The sequence below is a fragment of the Pogona vitticeps genome, chromosome 6 (assembly GCF_051106095.1).
Source record: "Pogona vitticeps strain Pit_001003342236 chromosome 6, PviZW2.1, whole genome shotgun sequence".
In the NCBI taxonomy this organism is placed as follows: Eukaryota; Metazoa; Chordata; class Lepidosauria; order Squamata; family Agamidae; genus Pogona; species Pogona vitticeps.
The window spans coordinates 91,087,977-91,109,394 of record NC_135788.1 but is presented as its reverse complement, the minus strand read 5'-3'; the positions used below and the strand labels follow the sequence as shown (position 1 = coordinate 91,109,394).

The 21,418-nt window shown below is 40.3% G+C and overlaps 1 protein-coding gene across 2 annotated transcripts in view; it reads left to right on the top strand.

Moving 5' to 3' along the window:
• The window catches only part of IKZF3 (IKAROS family zinc finger 3), a 62,877-nt gene that overhangs the window by 20,694 nt on the left and 20,765 nt on the right, over positions 1–21,418 (top strand). For both annotated transcript variants that reach the window (XM_073004224.2, XM_073004225.2), the window contains exons 4-6: positions 19,074–19,346; positions 19,705–19,872; positions 20,782–20,898. In XM_073004224.2, the coding sequence (XP_072860325.2) occupies positions 19,074–19,346; positions 19,705–19,872; positions 20,782–20,898 (558 nt within the window). The remainder of the gene's footprint in view (positions 1–19,073; positions 19,347–19,704; positions 19,873–20,781; positions 20,899–21,418) is intronic.

Sequence of the window (21,418 nt, the reverse complement as noted above, 5' to 3'; positions counted from 1 at the left end):
TTTCCTTTCCCTTTATGCTTTGGCTTCCTGGTTACTGTTACAAGGCAAGTTTCATTTCCTAACTTTTTAATTACTAGGCTAAAAGTGCCTTCTTTGTTGCACTTTTGTCGTTCTCAGATTTTCATTGCTTTCCCCTCAGCAGAAATGTAGGCAATCTGTAGCTCTCAGACTGCTTATATATGAAGTCTTCTAGCAAGAGCAATCTCCTTCCACTATCAGCTGTCTTCTACTAGAGAGGAAGAGAGAGAGATGGCAGAGTAGAAAAAGGTATAGAAAAGAAAATAGGTAGGTAAGCATTTTGGGCATTGCATTAGGAAGTTTCCCTCTGACAGTTGGATTTCTTTACAGAGTCATGTTTCAAGAAACCAACTTGCAAATTAAGCCCTTATTTACCTTCCAATGACCAATCACAAAACAGAACATGCTAGAATGCAAGGTATGGGTGCAATGAAAAGCATGAACTGGGACAGATGTCTTTCACCATTTAAGGGAGCATTTTTCTAAATATGGGCTAAATATAATCTACTTTGATCTGGGTGTTGGGTGTGAGGGACAAACAGAAGAGAAATTAATGGCTTGGGACCACTGTTGTCTCTCCTGCTGGTTTCTACTGTCTTTGGCCCATCTACTACCAGCACACTGCTGAGAGGGCAAAGGCTTCAAGTTCCTCACTTGCATTCTAGCATATCAGTAAGGTGTTTTGTCCCTCTGTGCCATATGGATCTCATCTCACGTCTGTTTCACCAGTATGCAGCACAATATTTGGGGGGGGGGGTACTCTTTTGGAATTTTTTTCTCAGAATTCTCTCAGCCAGCAGCTGCTTGTTGGCATTTTTCACAGGAATAGCAGCAGAAATCCTGTGTGGGACCTTTTCCTATCCTTACCTTGCTTATATGAATAGAACTTGTCTATGCTTTACTTGGAAGATAATCTTTTGGATAAAAGGATAAATCTGGTTTCTTGAAGGAAAGGGGGATAGCTCCAGGTTTTTTTTTGTCTTTTTGTGGGGGTTTTTGATGTTTTTTAAACCCACTCCTAGAAAAGAGAAACATGCAATGGCATTTTCCCTCACGGAAAAAAAAACTATTTTCTTCATCCTGTAATGATAGGGCACTACTTGTTTTCTAAGCACTTAAGTGAATTCAAGAACTCTGCCAGGGCTTATCTTTGTGGGCACCTCAGACTTTTGTTGTGCAGGGTTTTGAGAGGAATGAGGTGTGTGAAACAGCAGTGAACCAGAGCAGGTGTGCTGGACTCCCACCCCTGTCTGGGACAGGGATGAAAAGAAAACCATGGAGCCAAGAGGAGAGAATGAGGAAAGTCAGGATTTTTGCTATTGAATCAAACAAGAAAAATCTGGCTGTCTCTGCTGCTGATGGTCTTCCTTGGGTAGTTGTCTTTCTAAATTTTGTGCATGCACAATGGGAGGAGCGATGTGCTTGCAATTTTTTCAGCAAGACATTTTGTTCGTAAGTGTGGTCATGTTGGTGATGCTTCTTGGGAGTGAAAAATTAGCAAGCAAAAGCCTGAAACAGATTGGGAGAATGTGCTTAAAAGCTCTTCCAGATGCTCACTTGAGGTTCCAGAAGCCGTCATGTGTGGCTGTGCTGGTAAAGGAAGTGCAGTTTTTTAAAATCAGAATATTACATCTCTTGCATTGTCCTTCTAGTGGGACAAAGATGGGGAGGCACAAGGGAGGGGCTTATCTAGCAACCTCAGCAAGTAGTTTTCTGTAGAGGTTCACATAACAGGGGATTTCAAAAAGGATTAAAAACACACCAAAAGACGGTGGAACTTGAACTAACTGTATTGGCACTGCCTTCCTTTGATTGTGGTTTCTGATATGAAACTCACAGTCAGGGCTCTATATTCTCTGTGTCTTCTTGGGTTGTTGGTTTTTTTTAATAAATCAAAAATCTGTACCAAGCAAATTGAAACAGGCAGATTATTGTTGTTCTCCTGATCAACATATCTGAAGTAAATGGTTCCATGATAAAGCAGTATAAGCTCTGCACAGGGTAGCTCTGTACCCGTAAGGACCTTGACAGGTTCACTTTTAATAGTGTGGAGACAAGAAAGAAGGGGGGGAGTGTGTGTGTGTGTGTGTGTGTGTGTGTGTGTGTGTGTGTGTGTGTGTGTGTGTGTGTGTGTGTGTGTGTGAGTGTGTGTGTGTGTGAGTGAGTGAGTGAGAGAAAGAGAGAGAGAGAGAGAGAGAGAGAGAGAGTCAATTATATTTGGTTGTTTAATTTTGTTTACAGACATATTTTTTCAGTGTGAAATTTGAGCCTTAAACACAGCTTCAGTTTGGAGCCTTAAATAAGGCAAACATATTGGCAAAAGGTGCTCTTTATATTGGTCCATTTAGTGTTTTATTTTGAATACTGTACAGTAGTATTAGTTCTCCAAAGTCCTAGACAAGTGTCTTTCTCAATCTTCATGGAAAAGTTGCTTTTTGAACTATAGCTGCCAGAATGTTCTAACCAGTATGGCTGGTGGTCATGCTAGCCAGAGGGTTCTGGGAAGTGACGTCCAGTAAAGAAACATTCCTAAGTTTTACATGTGTCATAAGTGCTTTATAAATTGAGATACCGGCAACTGAGGGCCAAATTATACATTATGATAATCCCTTGTTAGGAGTGAAAGTCTTCTATTTCTGAGAAACCAGACTGACAAAGGAAGAACATGCTTACGCCCAAAGACCTATCACAAAGCAAATGAATTTGTAAACTATGGGAGATGAGAAGAGCTCCTGCTTAAGAAATCAGTGCTTAAGAAATTATCTCTTCTAATGACAGGTTAATTATAATGTATAGTTTGCTCCCAAACTGAGGCCTTTTGCCACAGAACATATCCTCTACCAGTATGTTTTGGGATGTTTGCCTGAGCAATACCTGCATTATTAGTTGTCCCGGCCCTTCTATCAAAGGTACAATTCCCAGGCTGCTGTGTGTATGCATGTATGTATGTACCCCGTTTCCCCGAAAATAAGACCTAACCTGAAAATAAGCCCTAGTAGGATTTTTCAGGATGCTCGTAATATAAGCCCCACCCCAAAAATAACCCCTAGTTAAGTGAAATCCCAGTCTCCACCATTGTGCAGCAACCAAAAGATGACATGACTGTATTTGAATAAATGTAGATTGTTGTACATGAAAAAATAATACATCCCCTGAAAATAAGCCCTAATTCATTTTTGGAGCAAAAAATTATATAAGACCCTGTCTTATTTTTGGGGAAACAGAGTATGTACGTACGTACGCACGTACGTACGTACGCACATACGTACGCACGCACGCACGCACGCACTTACGTATGTATGTACGTTTTTCAAAGATTTGTGTAGTATTTTTCCAAAACTGCATTTCAAGTTCCTTGTAAGTTGTCAGGAGTTCCCCCAATGACAGATCTAGTCATGATGGACAAATAATTACAAAACATGGTTTTTCCATCATCTACCACACACTATTCTTGCAAAGTGTCTTGATAACATTCTCAAGGTCATTCTGAGAACCTGGCAAACTTAATTATTTGGCCTAAAGCACACAGAGTCCACCAGTGAGCATATATTATTTCCTTCACCCCATAAAATAGTAACAAATTTTCTAAGCCCTGAGAGGCAGTGAACCATAACAGACTTGGGCTATATTGCACACAGACTATGGGACCTCAAAATGCTGTCCAAATTCCTCAGGAATTTATAAGAAGACAGGTTCATCTAGAATGGGTCTCTGGAAGTAGAAAAGCTTTAAAACTCCCTGTGTAGTATTTAGTTACTTTTCTTGAGTCCTCGGTATATCTTCATTGTAACTTCATACATTGCACAATGGAAGCACAAATTCCTATTATTTCTAAATCATTCCTTAATTGTCTGTACTGATCTGGTTTGCTTGTTTATTATTTTGTTTCCTAAGGTGCTTTTTCTTTTCTTTTCTTTTTCTTTCTTCTTTCTTTCTTGGAGGTGAACGAAGTGGCTTTCATGCTTGGTAGGGAATTCGGAAAGTTTTGTTGCTATTTTTAGTATGTGAAATTTCCACCAGGTGTTCGTGTCTGTTTGGGTTCATTGAGGCATCACCCTAGAAATGAGGTTTTTTTAAAAGACAAGATCAAAAGCAACCCCTCTGTGTAACAGTTTATCAGTAGACTAGGGGAAGAAGCAGAACAGCAGGGAGACGAGAGTTACACCCCTGTCACAGAACGATGGGAACCACTTCCTTGTGGTTTCTTCCCACACTGCTCCAGTAACACTTTTGGTTCAGAATTATGTGGGTGGAACGCCTGCTCTGCTTCTGAAATATAAGAATTAGTGTAGAGTGGTTTAGGACAACACCCTGAAAAATTGGGTCCTGTTATTTATTTATTACTCACCTACCGGTGTGGGCAGTTGTAGTGGTTGAAGTGTATGACAAGAGTATGGGTTCAAATAACTTACTTGGCCATGTCACTCATTGGGTGACATAGAGTCAGTCAGCCTGATGACGTGCCTCATAGGGTCATTGAGGATGAAGTGGAGAAGAGGAGACCTTGAATGAATTGGACAGCAGGCAGGATATAAATCTAAAGAAGTCCTACACCTTTCCTCCAGTGACCTCAAAGCACCATGCATGGCTCATCCTATCCACACTTGTCTCCTCATAACAATCCCATGTGTCAGATTGATATGCTGATCAGGGTGCTAGTTTCCCACTCTGTATCATGTCCTGTGTAATGGCCATGGGTTCCAGATCTGATTGCCTGTGGTTAGTTGGCTCATACATAAAATGGCTCCCTTCTGCTTTCTTCACCACTTAGAAAACATTCACATGTACCATTTGGAAGAAACCTGAAGGGTCATATGTGAATATACCCTAAAAGTCCTGGTGGGTTTGAATCATTTGTTAATCCACTTCAGCCTGTCTCCTTTGTGCTTCCTCATTTGTTATATCTATATAAGGAATATTTTATTTTGGGCTTTTACGGCTCCAGAATCGTAAAAGTAATTAGTTGCTGTCAAAACACTGTTAAGCCATCTTGGCATGCTCGGTTGTTGTTGTTTTAATTGGGTAGTTAGGAAATGGTGGTATACAAAATGATGTTGCTATATATACCATATATATTTGGAGGCAGGACTCATCTGGCTGGCTGAACATCTGCAAGCATGAGGTCTTTTTATCTCTGAATTGTTCTAGTAAATCAGATATGACATTAACTCAACATATTATGATGATTAAATTCCTTTGGTATCTGGATGGCTTCATGCATCCTTACTTTTATTCTTTTCTGAATGTCACAGATACTGAGTGTTCTACAACTATGAAGCTGTATCATTTGAAAACTTTCAGATCCAGTGAGGCATGTGGGCAAGATAAAGTTTCTTTATGCATGAGTGCAAAAGCTCCAGTGCAAACAAATGCAGTGAGGGAAACATTATTTTTTCAAGAGGAACCCACTGCCTGGGAGCTCTGCGATTTCCTCATGGAAAGCTGCTGCTCATTACACTGAACAGGTTCTCTGGATTAATGTGCAAGAGTGAAGAACATCAGATCCGGACCACATTGATAGTGTTCACGGATAATGAGAGCCAGTTTCCCCAGACCTGGTATAGACACACCACATGACACAATTTCCTCACTCATGGTAAAGACATTCTTTTGGATGCTGTCCTCTCCTATATAACTAAGTGAGGGATTACCTAAGGAAAATGAGGGTGCAGCTACACCAGTTACATGCCATCACAAACCAACCCATCACTGATTGATGCTTACCCACAGGGGCTATGGGTCAGGGGCTACTGTTTTTGTTTATTTGTTTGTTCGTTCGTTTTGTGGGAGTAAAAAGGTAAAGGTTCCCGTTGACATTCTTAGTCCAGTCGTGTCCAACTCTAGGGGCGGTGCTCATCCCGTTTTCAAGCCGTAGAGCCAGCGCTTGTCTGAAGACAGTTTCCATTGACACGTGGCCAGCGCGACTAGGGAATGTCGTTTTTACCTTCCCACCAAGGTGGTACCTATTTATCTACTCACATTTGCATGCTTTCAAATTGCTAGGTTGGCGAGGAGCTGGGACAAGCGACGGGAGCTCACATTGTCATGAGGATTCGATCTTACGATTGCTGGTCTTCTAACCTTGCAGCACAGAGGCTTCTGCGGTTTAGCCCGCAGCACCACCACGTCCCTTTTGTGGGAGTAGGATAATTCTATTTTGGTTTGGTTCCATTATGTGTAACCACTGGGATCAAACCAAAGCAGATAACTTAAGCTGTCCTTGCTTCAGCTACCTAACAGTCTTGAGAAATTGAAAGCTTCCTTCTTGTTCTCATTTGGAAAAGAAATAAGTTTTCCACATCTTTTTAATTGTTGGTACTGATTGATGCTTACTGATTTCAAAGCAATGCTTTGAAATAACTTTTTAAAAAAGTGACAAAAACACCTTTCAGTGTGTTGCTGCTGCACTGTGTCAGTTAGGAACAATTAAAAAGAAAGAGAAAGCTTCCTCTTCCTTCCTCTTTGTGTGAGAGGGGGAAGGAAGCTTTCCAGTTCTTGAGATCATTAAGTGGCTTAAGCAAAGCACCGAAGAGGAGACACGAGGGATATTTCCTTTTTTCCTTTGTCTTTGAAGGGAAAGAATATTGATCTCAATTGTGCTAAATAATGTTGCTTGAAGCGATGTGTGGTCGATCCTTCCATGTGGATGCAAGGATCATCCTACATGACATATCACATCTCAAAGCAACCCTGTTCAGCGTGATCCAAGCTGATTCAGATTGGGAAAGTTGGGCTGTCTATCACATCCTAAGTAGAAATAGTTTCAATAAAATAAAAGGAAGTGCAGTGGTGCCTCACTTAGCGACGTTAATCTATGCAGAAAAATCGCTGCTAAGCGATAACATCGCTAAGCGAAAATAAAAAGCCCATAGAAATGCATTAAAACACGATTAATGTGTTCCTATGGGCTAAAAACTCACCTTTAAGTGAAGATCCTCCATAGCGCCGCCATTTTTGGTGCCTCTAAAGTGAGGTATCCGTGCCTGAAAAGAGCGGGCAGCTATTTTGTTTACCCAGCGGCCATTTTGAAACTGCCAATCAGCTGGCCGAAAATGGGGGCTTTGCGATGATCGCTTCCCTGCGATCATCGCAAAGCGAATTTCCCCCATAGGGACCATCACAAAACAATCGCTTTTGCGATTGCAAAAAGTCCATCGCAAAGCAATTTCATCGCTATACGGAGCAATCGCTATGCGAGGCACCACTGTGTTTTTTTCTCTACATGGTATATTTAATCTGTGACACTCCTAAATGTAGGTTGATCATAACATGATGTGTTGGGAACTGGTTTAGATAACTGTGTAAAAGAATAGGATTTATACATATAGACTAATAGCTTTCCCTTTAAGTATCATTCAAAGATGAGTCAGAAACAGTACTTAATTGTTTTCAAACTTCAGCAAGTGACTTTAGAGTCTAGGTTTTTGCCAACCTTAAAATACGGGTTAAAATTTTCTTTTTACTCAAGAGGTATGTATTATTCTTCCTCCCACACACAGTACTCATCATTTTGTGATGGCTGTTTTTAATCATTTTCCCTCCCTTTTAATGTATGCACTATTCAGTTTAGGAATACCCATCTAGCTTAGTTAAAAACAGTTTTTTGTTTTACTTTCAGTTTTAAGAAGATTATGCATTCTTCTTCTATGTAGTGGAAAGACCATGCCAGATATGAATGGAGTGGTTGGGTTTGGTTCCCTTCATAGTAGCTAATTTTATGTGGATGCTGGGAAGGTGAGGAGCGGATGGATTTGTCTGCTGAAAAAAAAGTCTAGAGTGATGGATAAAGAAAAGCAGCCACCATTGGTAGCTAAGTGCTAAATATGTGTACTTGCAGGTGGGTCGGTCCCTCTGATTTCAGTAGGTTCACAGGAAAAGGCAGATATGTTTCCCTATAGGAGCTTCTTAAGAATGGGCAGTAGCCATGCTGGGATTCCCAGACAAAATCCCCTAAACAGAATACATTTGTTTTGTTGTGAAGAAAGACCCGTGGCTTGGTTTCTAACATTCAGGTTCAACATTGGGAAGTGCCAGCAGCTACACAAACTAACTGTGGTAGATAACCTTTTATTAGATCTAAAGTCACATTGGCGTCCCAGGGAAGTGATTTACATGTCTGAAAGATCAGACTTTTCAGAATACAGTATATGCTGGAGACCCAACACAATGCGAAGCCAAGTTAATTTGTGAGGAGATGAAAAATACCCCTGCTGTGACAATTCCAGTTAACATTTAATAAATTGCCCCTTCCTCTGTTATTTTAATATACGTATAGCTCAGACCAAATCAACTTCTGTTTCCCAAAAGGAACAGGTTATCTTTAGACTCTTTCCTCTGCAAGACCTCTGCTTAACTGCAGGCTGCAAAATTCAGCCTTCTTTCTCCTTTGCTGGTTAGATTCAACTGCCAAAATGCTCCTTTTATAGCTCCAACCCCAGCTGTCCAGTGTAAGCGTATCGTAAAGTCTACATTTTGTACAGTACTTTTGATTTTTTTTTCCTCTTCAGCACATACAGATACTCCACGGAAAAATTTTGTCAACTGCTGTGAGATTTCTAGCTCCTCTGTACGAGTGAAAAGACCACAGCTGTCTTCATCGTCTGCAGCATTACCCCCAAAAGTGTATTTTGTGCAAAAAGGGTTGTATTTATTTTGGGCAGAAAAGCATGCATTTTATGCAAAACAAAGACTTTAAGGTAAAATGAAAGAATGTGAATTTTGCACAGATATGTCCGAAAATGAAAAAAAATCACAAAAAGTCTCATAATATTAGGAAGAAGACTTTAAAAACATTTTATTCTCACCTGCGAAAATGAAATAAGCATGGATTTACATTCCAGGTGTGGTCCTCTTGTTATCAACCAGTACTACACCAAAGCCCTGAAGGAAGTTCATGTCTACTGGAGGTAGAAACCATAGAAATAAACACAGTCTTCAAGTATTTTAGAATTTTCCAGTGAGCACATTTTAACTACTTTTGTTGATGTTGTAGAGTACACAGATTACAATAAACACATATTGCTCCTGAAATCATCTCTGAGCCTGGATGCCCAGATTTCAGTGGTGTCCAGGGGTGCCTTTGCATAGTTAAAACTAAGCTGCCAGCTGTACCTGTTTCTGGAGAGGTCTGACTTGGCCATAGTGATACCTGCATTAGTTACATCCTGGCTGGATTACTGGAACATGCTGTACATGGGGTTGGTTTTGGAATGTGCTTGGAAACTTCAGTGGGTCCAAAATGCTGTAGCCAGATTGCTAACTGGGCTAATTATGGGGATCGCATAACACCCCCGTTACAGCAGCTCCACTGACTGACAATCCACTTCCAGGCACAATTCAAAGTTTTGGTTTTAACCTTTAAAGCCCTAAATGGCTTGAGTCTAAGCTATCTCAAGGACCGTGTTTCCCTTGATGAGCCTGCCCTGGTGTTAAGATCACCAGGGGAGGCCTTTTTCTTGATTCTCCTGCCTTCACAGATGTGCTTGGTGGAAACATGGGAGAGGGCCTTCTCTGTTGCTGCTCCCAGATTCTGGAACTCCCTCTCATAGGAGGCCAGACTGGCCCCATCTTGGCTCTCCTTCTGCAAGCAGGCAAAGACCTTTCTCGTCAGACAGGCTTTTCCTTTGTGACTGTCTAGTAGACAATAAACAAGAATATTTATACAGTGGTGCCTCTCATAGCAAGGTTAATCCGTTCCAGATTAACCGTCGCTATGGCAAAACATTGCTGTACGAAACGGGGAAAGTCACTTAGTTTAATGCGTTCCAATAGGCTCCAAAACTCACCGTTCAGCGAAGTTGTTCCATATCCGGCAGCCATTTTCGCGCCCTCGGTAAGCGAGGGGAGGGCGCGAAAACGCTGCGCGCGGCCATTTCGGGGCTTCCGGTGGCCATTTTGGAGCTGCCGAACAGCTGATCCACGGCATCGCTTTGCGAAGATCGGTAAGCGAAACGCTTACCGATCTTCGCAAAGCGATTTTTGCCCATGGGGCCATTGGTATGCGATCGCATTTGCGATTTCGTCGTTATACGGTGCACTCGTTAAGTGAGGCACCACTGTATCTTGGTGCTTCTAAATCTCTTTCACCTAATATTTTTATATAACATTGATATTCTTTTGATATTTGAACAATTTACTATTTTTTGCTTTTAATATGATGTTGCTAATTATGTCAGCTGCTTTGGGTCCTTTGTGAAAGGCAGGGTACAAGAGGAACTTATTGAGAAGTTATGGAAAGCGGTAGAAATTGATATTCTTTCAAATGTGTTGAAAGAATGTCCAGTTCAAAAGGAAATTGAACGATGGTGTTTAGTGTACAAATGGCTTCAGTTCAATAATGGAATTGTAAAATTTAGAGGAAGACAAAAGCAAATCATCGATTTAAGCTAAGTAACATAGTAACATAGATTTAAGCTAAGAGGTAACTGTAAGTTGAAAGCGGGAGGGTAATCAAATTGTAAAAAAAAAAGCGGAAATTTGATTAGTTATCGTAACATGAATAGACTGGATGATGGTATATTTTGTGTTCTCCTACCCCCCAAACCCTTTTACCTTTCCTTTACTTCCTTTTATCCCTTGTATTCCTTACCTTATTTTTAGTTGAGAGAAAATAAATAAAAGAATTTAGAGAGAAAGGCAGGGTAAAAATGTTTAAATAAATAAATGTGTGAATGAATATTGCATACATTACTTATATGTTTTTTTAAAAAGTACTGTGTGCTTTTAAAAACAAATTCGATGATTTGCTTTTGTCTTCCTCTAAATTTTACAATTCCATTATTGAAATTTCATCTTAATAGCTCATGGTTTACTAATTTATTATACCGACAATGATAAAACTCCACTGCTCTTAAGGTTTTGAGCCAGCTGCAGTCATAGATGCACTAATACTTCCAAAACTGTCAATGCCTGGTGATAACGATCCCTTGAACAGCATGCTCCGAAGTGGAAATGATAAAAGAAAAAATGATCAAGATAATGTTCAGTTTTAGAAACAAGCCTGAATGCCATAAGATGTGCTCTGCAAAATATGTGGCGACAGTAAAAAATAGAGTTTCTGAGGGTGTGCAGAGTGCACCCCTTTCCCTAGAATAATTACAGCTCATTACTACACTATAGGCTGGAGGCAGAAAGTTTTCAGGAAAGTTGAATGCAGAGAGGGACAAAGTCTATCTATTCAGAATCAGATCAGCATTTATTACTCTGATTATCTTAAGACAGAATTCTGTGAGCAATATGCACAGACTCACACTCTATATATAAGAACTGCTAGATAGCTCTGTGGTTTAGGTACTGTACAGTGGTGCCCCGCATAGCAACGATAATCCGTTCCGGAAAAATCATCGCTATACGTATTCGTCGCTATGCGGAACAAAGAAGCCTATAGGAATGCATTAAAACACGTTTAATGCGTTCCTATGGGCAAAAAACTCACTGTTCTGTGAAAATCCTCCATGCGGCCACCATTTTCACTGCCCGGTAAGTGAGGAATCTGGGCAAAAACACAGCGGGCGGCCATTTTATTTACCCGGCTGCCATTTTGGAACCGCCGATCACCTGTTCTTCAAACATCGCTATGCGAAAATCGGTAAGCGAAACGCTTACCGATCATCGCAAAGTGATGTTTTACCATTTAAAACATCGCAATGCGATCACAAAAACAATCACAAAAAACACATCGCTGTGCGGATTCGTCGTTAAACGAAGCACTTGTTATGCGGGGCACTGCTGTATTTGGCTGTGGAGCCAGAAGGTGGGAGTTTGATTCCTCACTGTGCCTCCTTAACAGGGGCTGAACTTGATGGATTTCTTCCATCTCTGCAGTTCTGGAATGATGGTGGTGGTGGTTATCTCACAGACTAGGGGAAGTAACTGGGGATTTTTTTAAGTGCCACTCATTTGCAGGAAAGACGCATTAAACCCAGATCTTGGAAAGCTTGACCTACAGCTTCCAAATACCCAACCAGTTGATTAAACCCAATGAGCTCAACATGAACTGCAGGTCAAATGTATATTTATTTGTGTACAAATGTACGGTTTTCCCACCCTGCTGATAAAATTTCTCCTTCTTTGAATTTATACTCTGAAGTTAACATTTTCTCCAAACTCCAGTTTTGATAGGTTACATTTCTACTTGTTTTCATCCCTTGGTTTGATTTTTGTTTCCAATATGAAGTTTCATAAGGTATAGAATATCTCCTCTTTGGGGAATTTTCATCATGAAGATAAAAAAAAATCTACAATCAATACACAAAATACTGTATACCTATTACTTGCCAAATACTGCCATTCTGAATACCATTCCATATGAACCATTAAGCCCGTTAATATTAAATACTTTAGCTCCTTAGATATTAAGTATCCCTGGATATCAAATGACAAACTAAGGCACCAGCTTTTTTTTTTTTTGATAAATATTTGTACCTATAGAACTTATTTGGTAGGTATTCATCACCAAAATTGAGTTCTCATTCAAAGCAGGATTTTAAGGAAATTTGCAAGCAAATTCTAACATGCTGAGCTTGTAAAATAAAATCTCCAAAGTTATGCATATAGTGTTTCTGTTAGAAAAATGCAAAACAACACTTAACTTTGACTCATGACTCAAGCTGCTGACTCAACTATAGAATGAAATTTGTTTATAACACATTGCCTGAGAGTGAGTAGTAAATCATGACTAGAATAGGCACCTTCAAATCAATGGGATGTACAGAGAAGCTGACTTAGCAAATCCCCATTGATTTGTCATTTATCACTGGATTTCAGCCATTGATGCTTCTGTCTTATATTGGACCCTAGTTTCCCCCTTATTTTGTATATATCTAATTTCCTCCTTTTTCATGACAAAGATAGATCAGGATTGGAATCACAGTGAGTGGAGAAAGGGATTTCAGTTCTTCCCCCATCCTCTGTTTCTTGCTGCAGTCCGAATGAAATCCCACTCAGTCCCCAAAGCTCAGCTGAATCTTCCCCACCCAATGCAGGTATCAGCTGAAAGTGGGTGAGGACAGAGGGGAGATTTTCTCTTGGAATTCATTTGTGTCCTTAAAGCATCTCAGTCCTTCCTCTGCTCCAACTCTTCCTCAGTCTTTCTTTCTTAAATTTATTCTACCCCCTACATCAGTGGTCCCCAACCTTGGGCCTCCAGATGTTCTTGGACTTCATCTCCCAGAAATCCTGGCCAGTAGAGGTGGTGGTGAAGGCTTCTGGGAGTTGTAGTCCAAGAACATCTGGAGGCCCAAGGTTGGGGAACACTGCCCTACATGTTCACCATGAGAACAATAATGCGTACTTTTCAAGGTTGCTATAAAGAGAACAAGGTGTTCTTTGTTTTTGAGGCTGTATATGGCATCACATTTTGTCCAGCCGAGGTTGTAGGATAACTTCCATAGATTATCTCACCCTGGGCACTGTGACGAAAGCACTGAATATAGATGTTTAATTATTTGTTCTGACTGTCTGGAGGTTTCCATTTGGAGTGCTTCTTTCTGTAGCGCTGGAAGAAGGGTGGCTGTGGGTCAATACAATGTTCTTCCGCATGATGTGGAGACTGTTCCTCTTTGTGTTGTGGAGAACGAGGAGTAGCTTGTGTGCTCCTGTATTGGTTGTTCCACCATTGTGGAAATATTCTTTGAGCCATTTTGATTGTGGAAAAAGGCCTCCAGGTCACCACAGAGTTGTATGGTATATGTGGGCTTGGTGGGACAAAAGGACAAGCCCCATGAAAGGACTGATATTTCTGCCTGGCTCAGTGTGTGGCTGGATAGATTTATAATTTTGTCATGTTAAGTCTATAGGATACCTGTTGTGGGCCAAGGGGCCTGTAGCAAGCAGATGAGACCATTTGTTTTCTTTCTTTTTCTTTGGAGAAACAAGTTGTGCATCATAGATAGTTTTCATTGGGTGGAGATTATTTGTAAAGTGTCTGGTGCAGAGGGCTGGTTCTATTCATATGGTTCAAGATCTGTGATTTACTTCTGGATTTTTCTTTATTGTATAGGATGCTAGTGGAGGGTGTTGTGTTGTTGGTTGGTTTTTTACTGGTTGAGTAATGGGGGGGGAGAGTGTTGCATAACCTGTTACCATAGTTGCTTTAACAGGTTTTTCACTGTAAGTCCCTTGAGGATGAAGTCTTCGTTATTTGTATTTGGTAGGAAAGATTATGTCCCTTTGGACCTGGGCAAGTTTTTTCATGAGGCTGATGGATCGCCATTCTCTTTGGCTGGATTCAGTCCCTTTTATAGCTGTAGCTATGTTTGTTTGTTCGTGCAAGCATATCAAACCGAAAAAAGAGAGTGAGACAAAAATGTTTGTGACACCTTAAATCCTGATTGCTATATTTTAATGTTAGCTTTCATGGATCAAATTCACTTCCTGAAATGTTAAAGTGAAACTATAGGATGTTCTTTAGCATTGTTTATAATCTTTATATACAGATTAGAGCACACGTGTGTAAACCGTTGAAAATACTTGAATGCAGCATACACAGTCATGTTCTGCAGACTAGGAGTTGGGGACCCCTGCTTTAGACCCCAAGTCTAGATATATATTTTGTACAGTGGTGCCTCGCTTAACGAGTGCACCGTATAGCAATGTTTCCGTATAGCGATCCCTTTTTCGGGATCGCTATACGGAAACATACCCGATCTTCGCAATGGGGAAAACCCACATTGCGAAGATCGGGTATTGCGGTGGCCATTTTGGAGCCGCCGAACAGCTGATCGGCGGTTCCAAAATGGCCGCCGGAAGCCCGGAAATGGCTGCCGGCAGCCATTTTCGCGCCCTGGCCTCGCTTAGCGAAGGCGCGAAAATGGCTGTCGGCACCTGGAATCCTCGCTGAACGGGCAAGTAACGAAGGTATTGGAACGCATTAAACAAAGTTTAAGGTATTGGAACGCATTAAACGAAGTTTAATGCGTTCCAATACCTTTCCCCTACCCGTTTAGCGATGATTCCGTATAGCGAGGGTTAATCCGGAACGGATTAACCTCGCTATACGGGGCACCACTGTACTTCTGTTATTTGGACCTTAAATCGCAATCCTTTTTAAATCTTAATATCTTAAGAATTTCACTTTTGTCATAAGGTTAGGCTGTATAAAGGCCTCTATAAGTGATACTCAGCTTGGCATTTTTTGGTACAGTGGTGCCTTGCTTGACGAGGATAATTCGTTCTAGCAAAATCGCTGTAGAACAAAATCCTCGTCAAGCGAAATGAAAAAGCCCATTGAAATGCATTGAAAACCAGTTCAATGCGTTCCAATGGACGAAATATCTCAGCGTCCAGCGAAGATCCTCCATAGGACGGCCATTTTCCGGTGCCTGTCTTGCGAAAAAGCCTTCCTAAACACAGCGGGGAGCCATTTTAAACAGCCGATGGCCATTTTGTAACCTGACAATCAGCTGTTTTCTGATCATCGCGAAGCGAAAAATCGGTTCCCGCAGCAGGGAACCGATCATCGTAAAGCAAATTTTCCCTATCTAAACATCATTTTGCAATTGCAAAAGCGATCGCAAAAACACATCGTTAAGCAATTTCCTTGTCTAACGAGGTAATCATCAAGCGGGGCACCACTGTATATCTGTTGTATGATCTTTTTCCAAGTTCCTAATAAGGTTCTTCTTATTATGTGTGTATTGAAACTTTTCTGCTTTTTATCTTTTTTGTACCATAAAACATGCCAACCTAACTGTAGATCATGTCCTTCAAACTTGAGTAGTCTATCATTATCTAAGGTTATCCATTCCTTTATCCAGACTAATACACAGGCTCTATAATACAATGCCCAATCTGGGAGACCATAACCTGATGTTTGTTTAGTATCCTGCATAGTTTTGATTTTAATTCTTCATTTTTTACCTTGCCAAACAAATATAATTATCTTGTTAGGTTTTTGGAAAAATGACTGTTTTAATATCACAGGAATTGTCTGAAATAAAAATAAAATTTTAGGTAGAATATTCATTTTAATGGTTGCTATTCTTCCCATCAATGACAGCTGTAATTTATCCTATCTCTCTGAGCTATTCTGTATCTCTTTAATCAATTTCATATAATTGTCTTTGAATAGTGTACTTGTTTTCTTCTTGATTTGGATTCCTAAATATCCAACTCTCTTCTTTTCTAGAAAGTTAAACCTTTCTATTAATTTCTGTCATTCTTGGTCTCTCATATTTTTAACAAGTATTTTTGTTTTCTTTTGATTTATTTTCATTTGTGCCATGTCACCAAAATTCATCAGCATCTCCATCAGATCATCAGTTGAGTCCACCGGGTCCTCCAATATAATAATGAAGACATGTCCTCTTACTTTTAATTCTACATTTATTCAAATACAGTCATGTCATCTTCTTCTGGTGGCTACACAATGGTGGAGGGCAGGGTTTCACTTAACTAGGGCTTATTTTGGGGGTAGGGCTTATATTATGGGCATCATGAAAAATCATACTAGGACTTATTTTCAGGTTAGGTCTTATTTTGGGGGAAACAGTGTATGTAAATTGCTTTAATTAGTTTCAAAAATCTTTCTCCCACTTGTAGCACCTTCAGTTGCTGGAGCATAAAATTCCAGTTCAGATTATCAAAAGCTTTCTCTGCATATAAGAATATCATGGTCATTTGCTTCTCTGGGTGAACTTCATAATATTCTAAAGTATTTAAGATTATCTTTATGTTATTTTTCATCTGCCTCTTTGGAAGGAAGCCCGATTGGTATTGATGTATTATCTGTATGAAGATTCTTTTCAATCTAGTTGCCCAAATGATTGCATATATTTTATAATCTGCGTTTAGTAATGAAATCAGTCTGTAATTTTTAATTTCTTTACCAACCGTGTTTTCCTTACGAATGAGAGAGATTGTCGCTTCTGCCCACATTGGTGGTGATTCTCCCTTTCTTCAGTAAATTCTAGGAGTTTCTTATATGGTTTGAGCAATACATTTTCCAATTTTTTGTAATATTCAGGTGGAAGTCCATCTGGGCCTGGCCATTCCCCCCCCCTTTTTTTTTTTTGCTTTTTAAGGGCTTCTACAATTTCTATAAATATTAAAGGGTCATTTAAAGATTGCATTTGATCTTTGTCAGTTTCATTTTATTATGTTTCAGCAAATATTCTTTCTGAGATTCCTTATCTACTTCCTTTTTACTGTATAATTTTCCATAGAAGTCCTCTGTGATCTCCTTTATTTCTTCTTGTTTAAATTCCTCAGTCCCTGCTTCATCTTTCAGTGTTTGTATTCTTGTATTCTCCTCTTTCCTTAGTTTATATGCTAATTATCCCCCTGGTTTGTTTGCATTTTCAAAATAAACTTGTTTTGTGACATTTGAGCTTCTTTGCAGTTTCCTCAGTAAGCAATATATTTATCTGGTGTTGTATTAACTTTATCTTCTCCTTCAATTCTGTGTTTGATGGATTTTGTTTCAACTGTAATTCATCTGAGGCTAATCTGTTTTTCCAAAATCTTATATTTTTTCTTTCTCTTTTTTATTTTGTTGCAAATCTTTTGGCTGCCCCTCTCAAAAATGCCTTACTTGCCTCCCAAACCATTGTCATTGGTGTTTCCAGCCTCGTGTTCTGTTGGGGAAAAAAGGGTCCATGTCTCATTTTATTTGCTTGATAAACTCCTCATTCTTTAAATGCGAAGTATTGAGCCTCCAACAAAATTCTCTTGCTTTGCTAGCCAATTATAATGAAATGGGATTATGATCTGCAAATGTATTAGTCAAAATATCTATTTGTTCCATTTCTTTCATTAGGCTTGCTGAGATCCAACATGCATCAATTCTTGACCATGATTTATGTTTATTGGAATAAAAAGTATGATGGTTGTTGTGGGTTTTTCGGGCTTCCTGGCCGTGCTCTGAAAGTGGTTCTTCCTAACGTTTTGCCAGTCTCTGTGGCCGGCATCTTCAGAGGACAGATGCCGGCCACAGAGACTGGTGAAACGTTAGGAAGAACCACTTTCAGAACACGGCCAAGAAGCCCGAAAAACCCACAACAACCATTAGATCCCGGCCGTGAAAGCCTTTGCGAATACAAAAAGCATGATGTTTTGTATTTGGGTATCGCGTCCTCCAGGCATCTATAATATTTACTTCTTCCGCCAATTGTAGAACATTTCTTGAAATCGTTCCTCTTTTCTTTTTTTCTTTTTGTTATTTTGTTTGATTTTGTATCTATGTCTTTGTCAAAAACAGTGTTAAAGTCCCCTATCATGCAATAGTGATCATAATCTTTGTTCATTCTAATTGTAATTGTTTTAAAAAATTGTCTTGGTTTTCATTTGGTACATAAATGTTTATAATTAACATTTTCATTGGTTCTCTTTGGATTTCCACCATCAGTATCCTTTCATTGTCTGAGGCAAAAATTAGTTTTGTTTCAAGTTCTTTCTTTTTATAGATAGCCATGCCACTCTTCCTTTTACCTATGTCCGAAGCTGCAAACAATTCTGTACCCCTTACTCTATTCCTAGTTTTAAAATAAATTTTTAAATAATTAAAAAATGATCTTGGTTCTTCAAGTATTCATCCTTTTGTAGCTGTATGTACCATGCATATACAGGACAAAGGATAATAGGTATCACCAGGCTTTCAGAAGTACAGAATGCTTTAGAAAATGCAGAACCAAAGGTAGGGTGCCAGGACAGTCTCTCTACTCCCTAGTATTTTGTTTCCCTGCAATGTTGATCAACTCTTGGTTGGAGAGGAGGAATGGAAATATGAATAGAGCTAGAATGCCCCCCAGAAAAAAAACAGCAACAACTCCTCGCTGCAACATGTTACTGCAGGTCCTGTCTTTGTTCAGAGACTTGCTTACATAGGGAAAACTCTCTCTTTGTGTGTCTTTATGTACATTATAATGCATTGTTTACATCAAACCTATCTGAAAAATATATGTAAGATATGGGAGAAGCAAAGGGGAAAATTGAGAGTTAGTGTTTAGCGTTATTTTAAGTGTTGCCTGATAAAGGTGAAGGGATATTCATTTGGAGTCCTGCCATTGAATTATTTCCTCACTTTTGAGACACGTCTTTTCCTCCCACTTTGTCCCCAGCTTCAGAAGATGGTTCACTTAAAGTCAAAGGTGAACACACTGAAAAGGAAGATGGCGTTTTGAATTCGGAGCCAATGGAAATGCGACAAAGAGAACCTGCCATCCTCTACAGCTGCCGACAGGAATATGGTGAATATGACAGCATGGAGCTAGAGAAGCATTCAGGGCCATATGACCTCATCAGACCTCCTGGTGGAAAGCTGAACTGTGACACTTGTGGACTGGGCTGCGTCAGCCTCAACGTTTTGATGGTTCACAAACGCAGCCATACAGGTAATTACTTTCAGGGCATTGCAAGCCCAAGGTCCGTGTGGAAAGCATTTGGTCTGGTAAATGTTACCATTCCTATAAAATCTGGCAGGACACAAGATGTTGGTGTGGAATGGCATGCTTCCAGTCCCAGAAGAGCAGGGCCTTTTGCACAGAAGTACAGGGAATGTGTTGCTCTGGAAATAAGGCAGTTATTGCTGCTCAGCAGTCTAAATGTAAACTTGACTGATAAAGTATGCCATTCATTCTAATTTGGAACAAGGGAATGAGCAAAAAATTGTGGTGTGTGTGTATGTAGAGTCTGTATAGTTCTGTTAATAGCAAATGCCCTTTCTTTCTCCTTATACATGTTCTTTTTAAGGTGAACGACCTTTCCATTGTAACCAGTGTGGGGCCTCCTTTACTCAGAAAGGCAACCTTCTCCGCCATGTTAAACTTCACACTGGAGAAAAACCATTCAAATGCCACCTTTGTAGCTACGCCTGTCAAAGAAGAGATGCACTCACCGGCCACTTAAGGACACATTCTGGTAAGTGACTTCAAAAAATGACTGATTTTAATTCAGATTGAATAGCCAGGTTTTTCATTTCTCTCACAGCTTGTTTTCCAAGCCATTTGCCATCTGCATAGCTTGGAATAATCAAATGGCACCGTGAAAATGTAAGAAAGTCAACCAACTATACAAGGTTGATGAATGTCATTGATTCTGATGTGCTACACTTTTAGAATGGGGGGTGAAGTCAATTCCTCAAACATTCTTATAAGCAATGAACAGAATTTACAACTAGTCATGATAATAAATAATGCATATTGCATTATATTTGTGGAAGTGAGACATCAGATGCTGCTTGGCTGAGCTACTGTAATTACAGGACAATGTTCAAAGGTGTAAGCATTCCTAGGTGTATGTCTGTCTCTTTGTCATGGTGCCACCAGTGGACATTCTACCTTGACAAGAAACGTTCTCAATTCAGCTGAGATTAATGCAGGCTGTAGGGACAAGAGTAACTTTGAGGTGGACACTGAAGACTGAGAAGAGGCAGGGTGCCAAGTAGAAGAGCTAAGGGCCAAGGAATCCTGAAACAAGAAAGTTTGACCAAGCATGCAAAGTAGATAGTGGACTAGACATATGAGATTTTTGCAGCCCTTGCTTTGATGTGATCCATCCAATAGCACGGCTGCGGGGATGAACATGGCCATGATTTTAAAAAGAGTAGCTGTGTGGTCCAAACAAAATACAAATGTAAAAATAGGCAATACCTTTAAAGACCACTAAAAAAAGTCAAACTCATGAATTGTATGATGATTTTTTAGTGGTCTATAAAGATATCGCCTATTTTTGCACTATGATTTTAAGACACAGTCAGGATGTTAAAAACAAGGTTGTAAATAGCAGGGAGAAAGATAATGGAAATTTTGTCTGCTCACTCATTTCTAGTGGAGAAACCATTCAAGTGTGATTTCTGTGGAAGGAGCTATAAACAAAGAAGTTCACTGGAAGAACACAAAGAGAGATGCCGGACGTATCTGCAGAATGTTAGCCCCAATGAAGCTGGTGAGCTCTTTGATCTTAATTGGGTGCAGGAAAATTCTTAAGTTCAGGAAGCTGTTGAAACAATGTCCTGTGAGGAAATCTTCATTATGGCAATGGTCCCCAACCTTTTTGACCCCGCGGACCAGTTGGGGGGGCCGTGCACAAGGGGGCACCCCCATGCTCACGGGTGGGCAGGGCACACTTGCAGGGGGTGCTCATGCACATGTGTGGATGGGTGGGGTGCACTCGCGGGCAGGCGGGGCATCCTCGCACGCATGCATGGGTGGGTGGGGCACCCGTGTGTGCAGGTGGGCAGGCCATGCGTGCATGTGGGCATGCGTGGGGGAGTGCATGTAGGAGGGGAGCGGGAGAACTGTCTCCATGGTCTGGTTCTGCCGAGGCCACGAACTGGCACCGGGCTGCAGACTAGGGGTTGGGGACCCCTGCCTTATGACATTAGTGTGAGAATGTGTGTGACTGTTTCAGTTTACAGTGAGAATCAAAAAACCTGAGGCATATATTCTCTCTTTTATAGTTAATG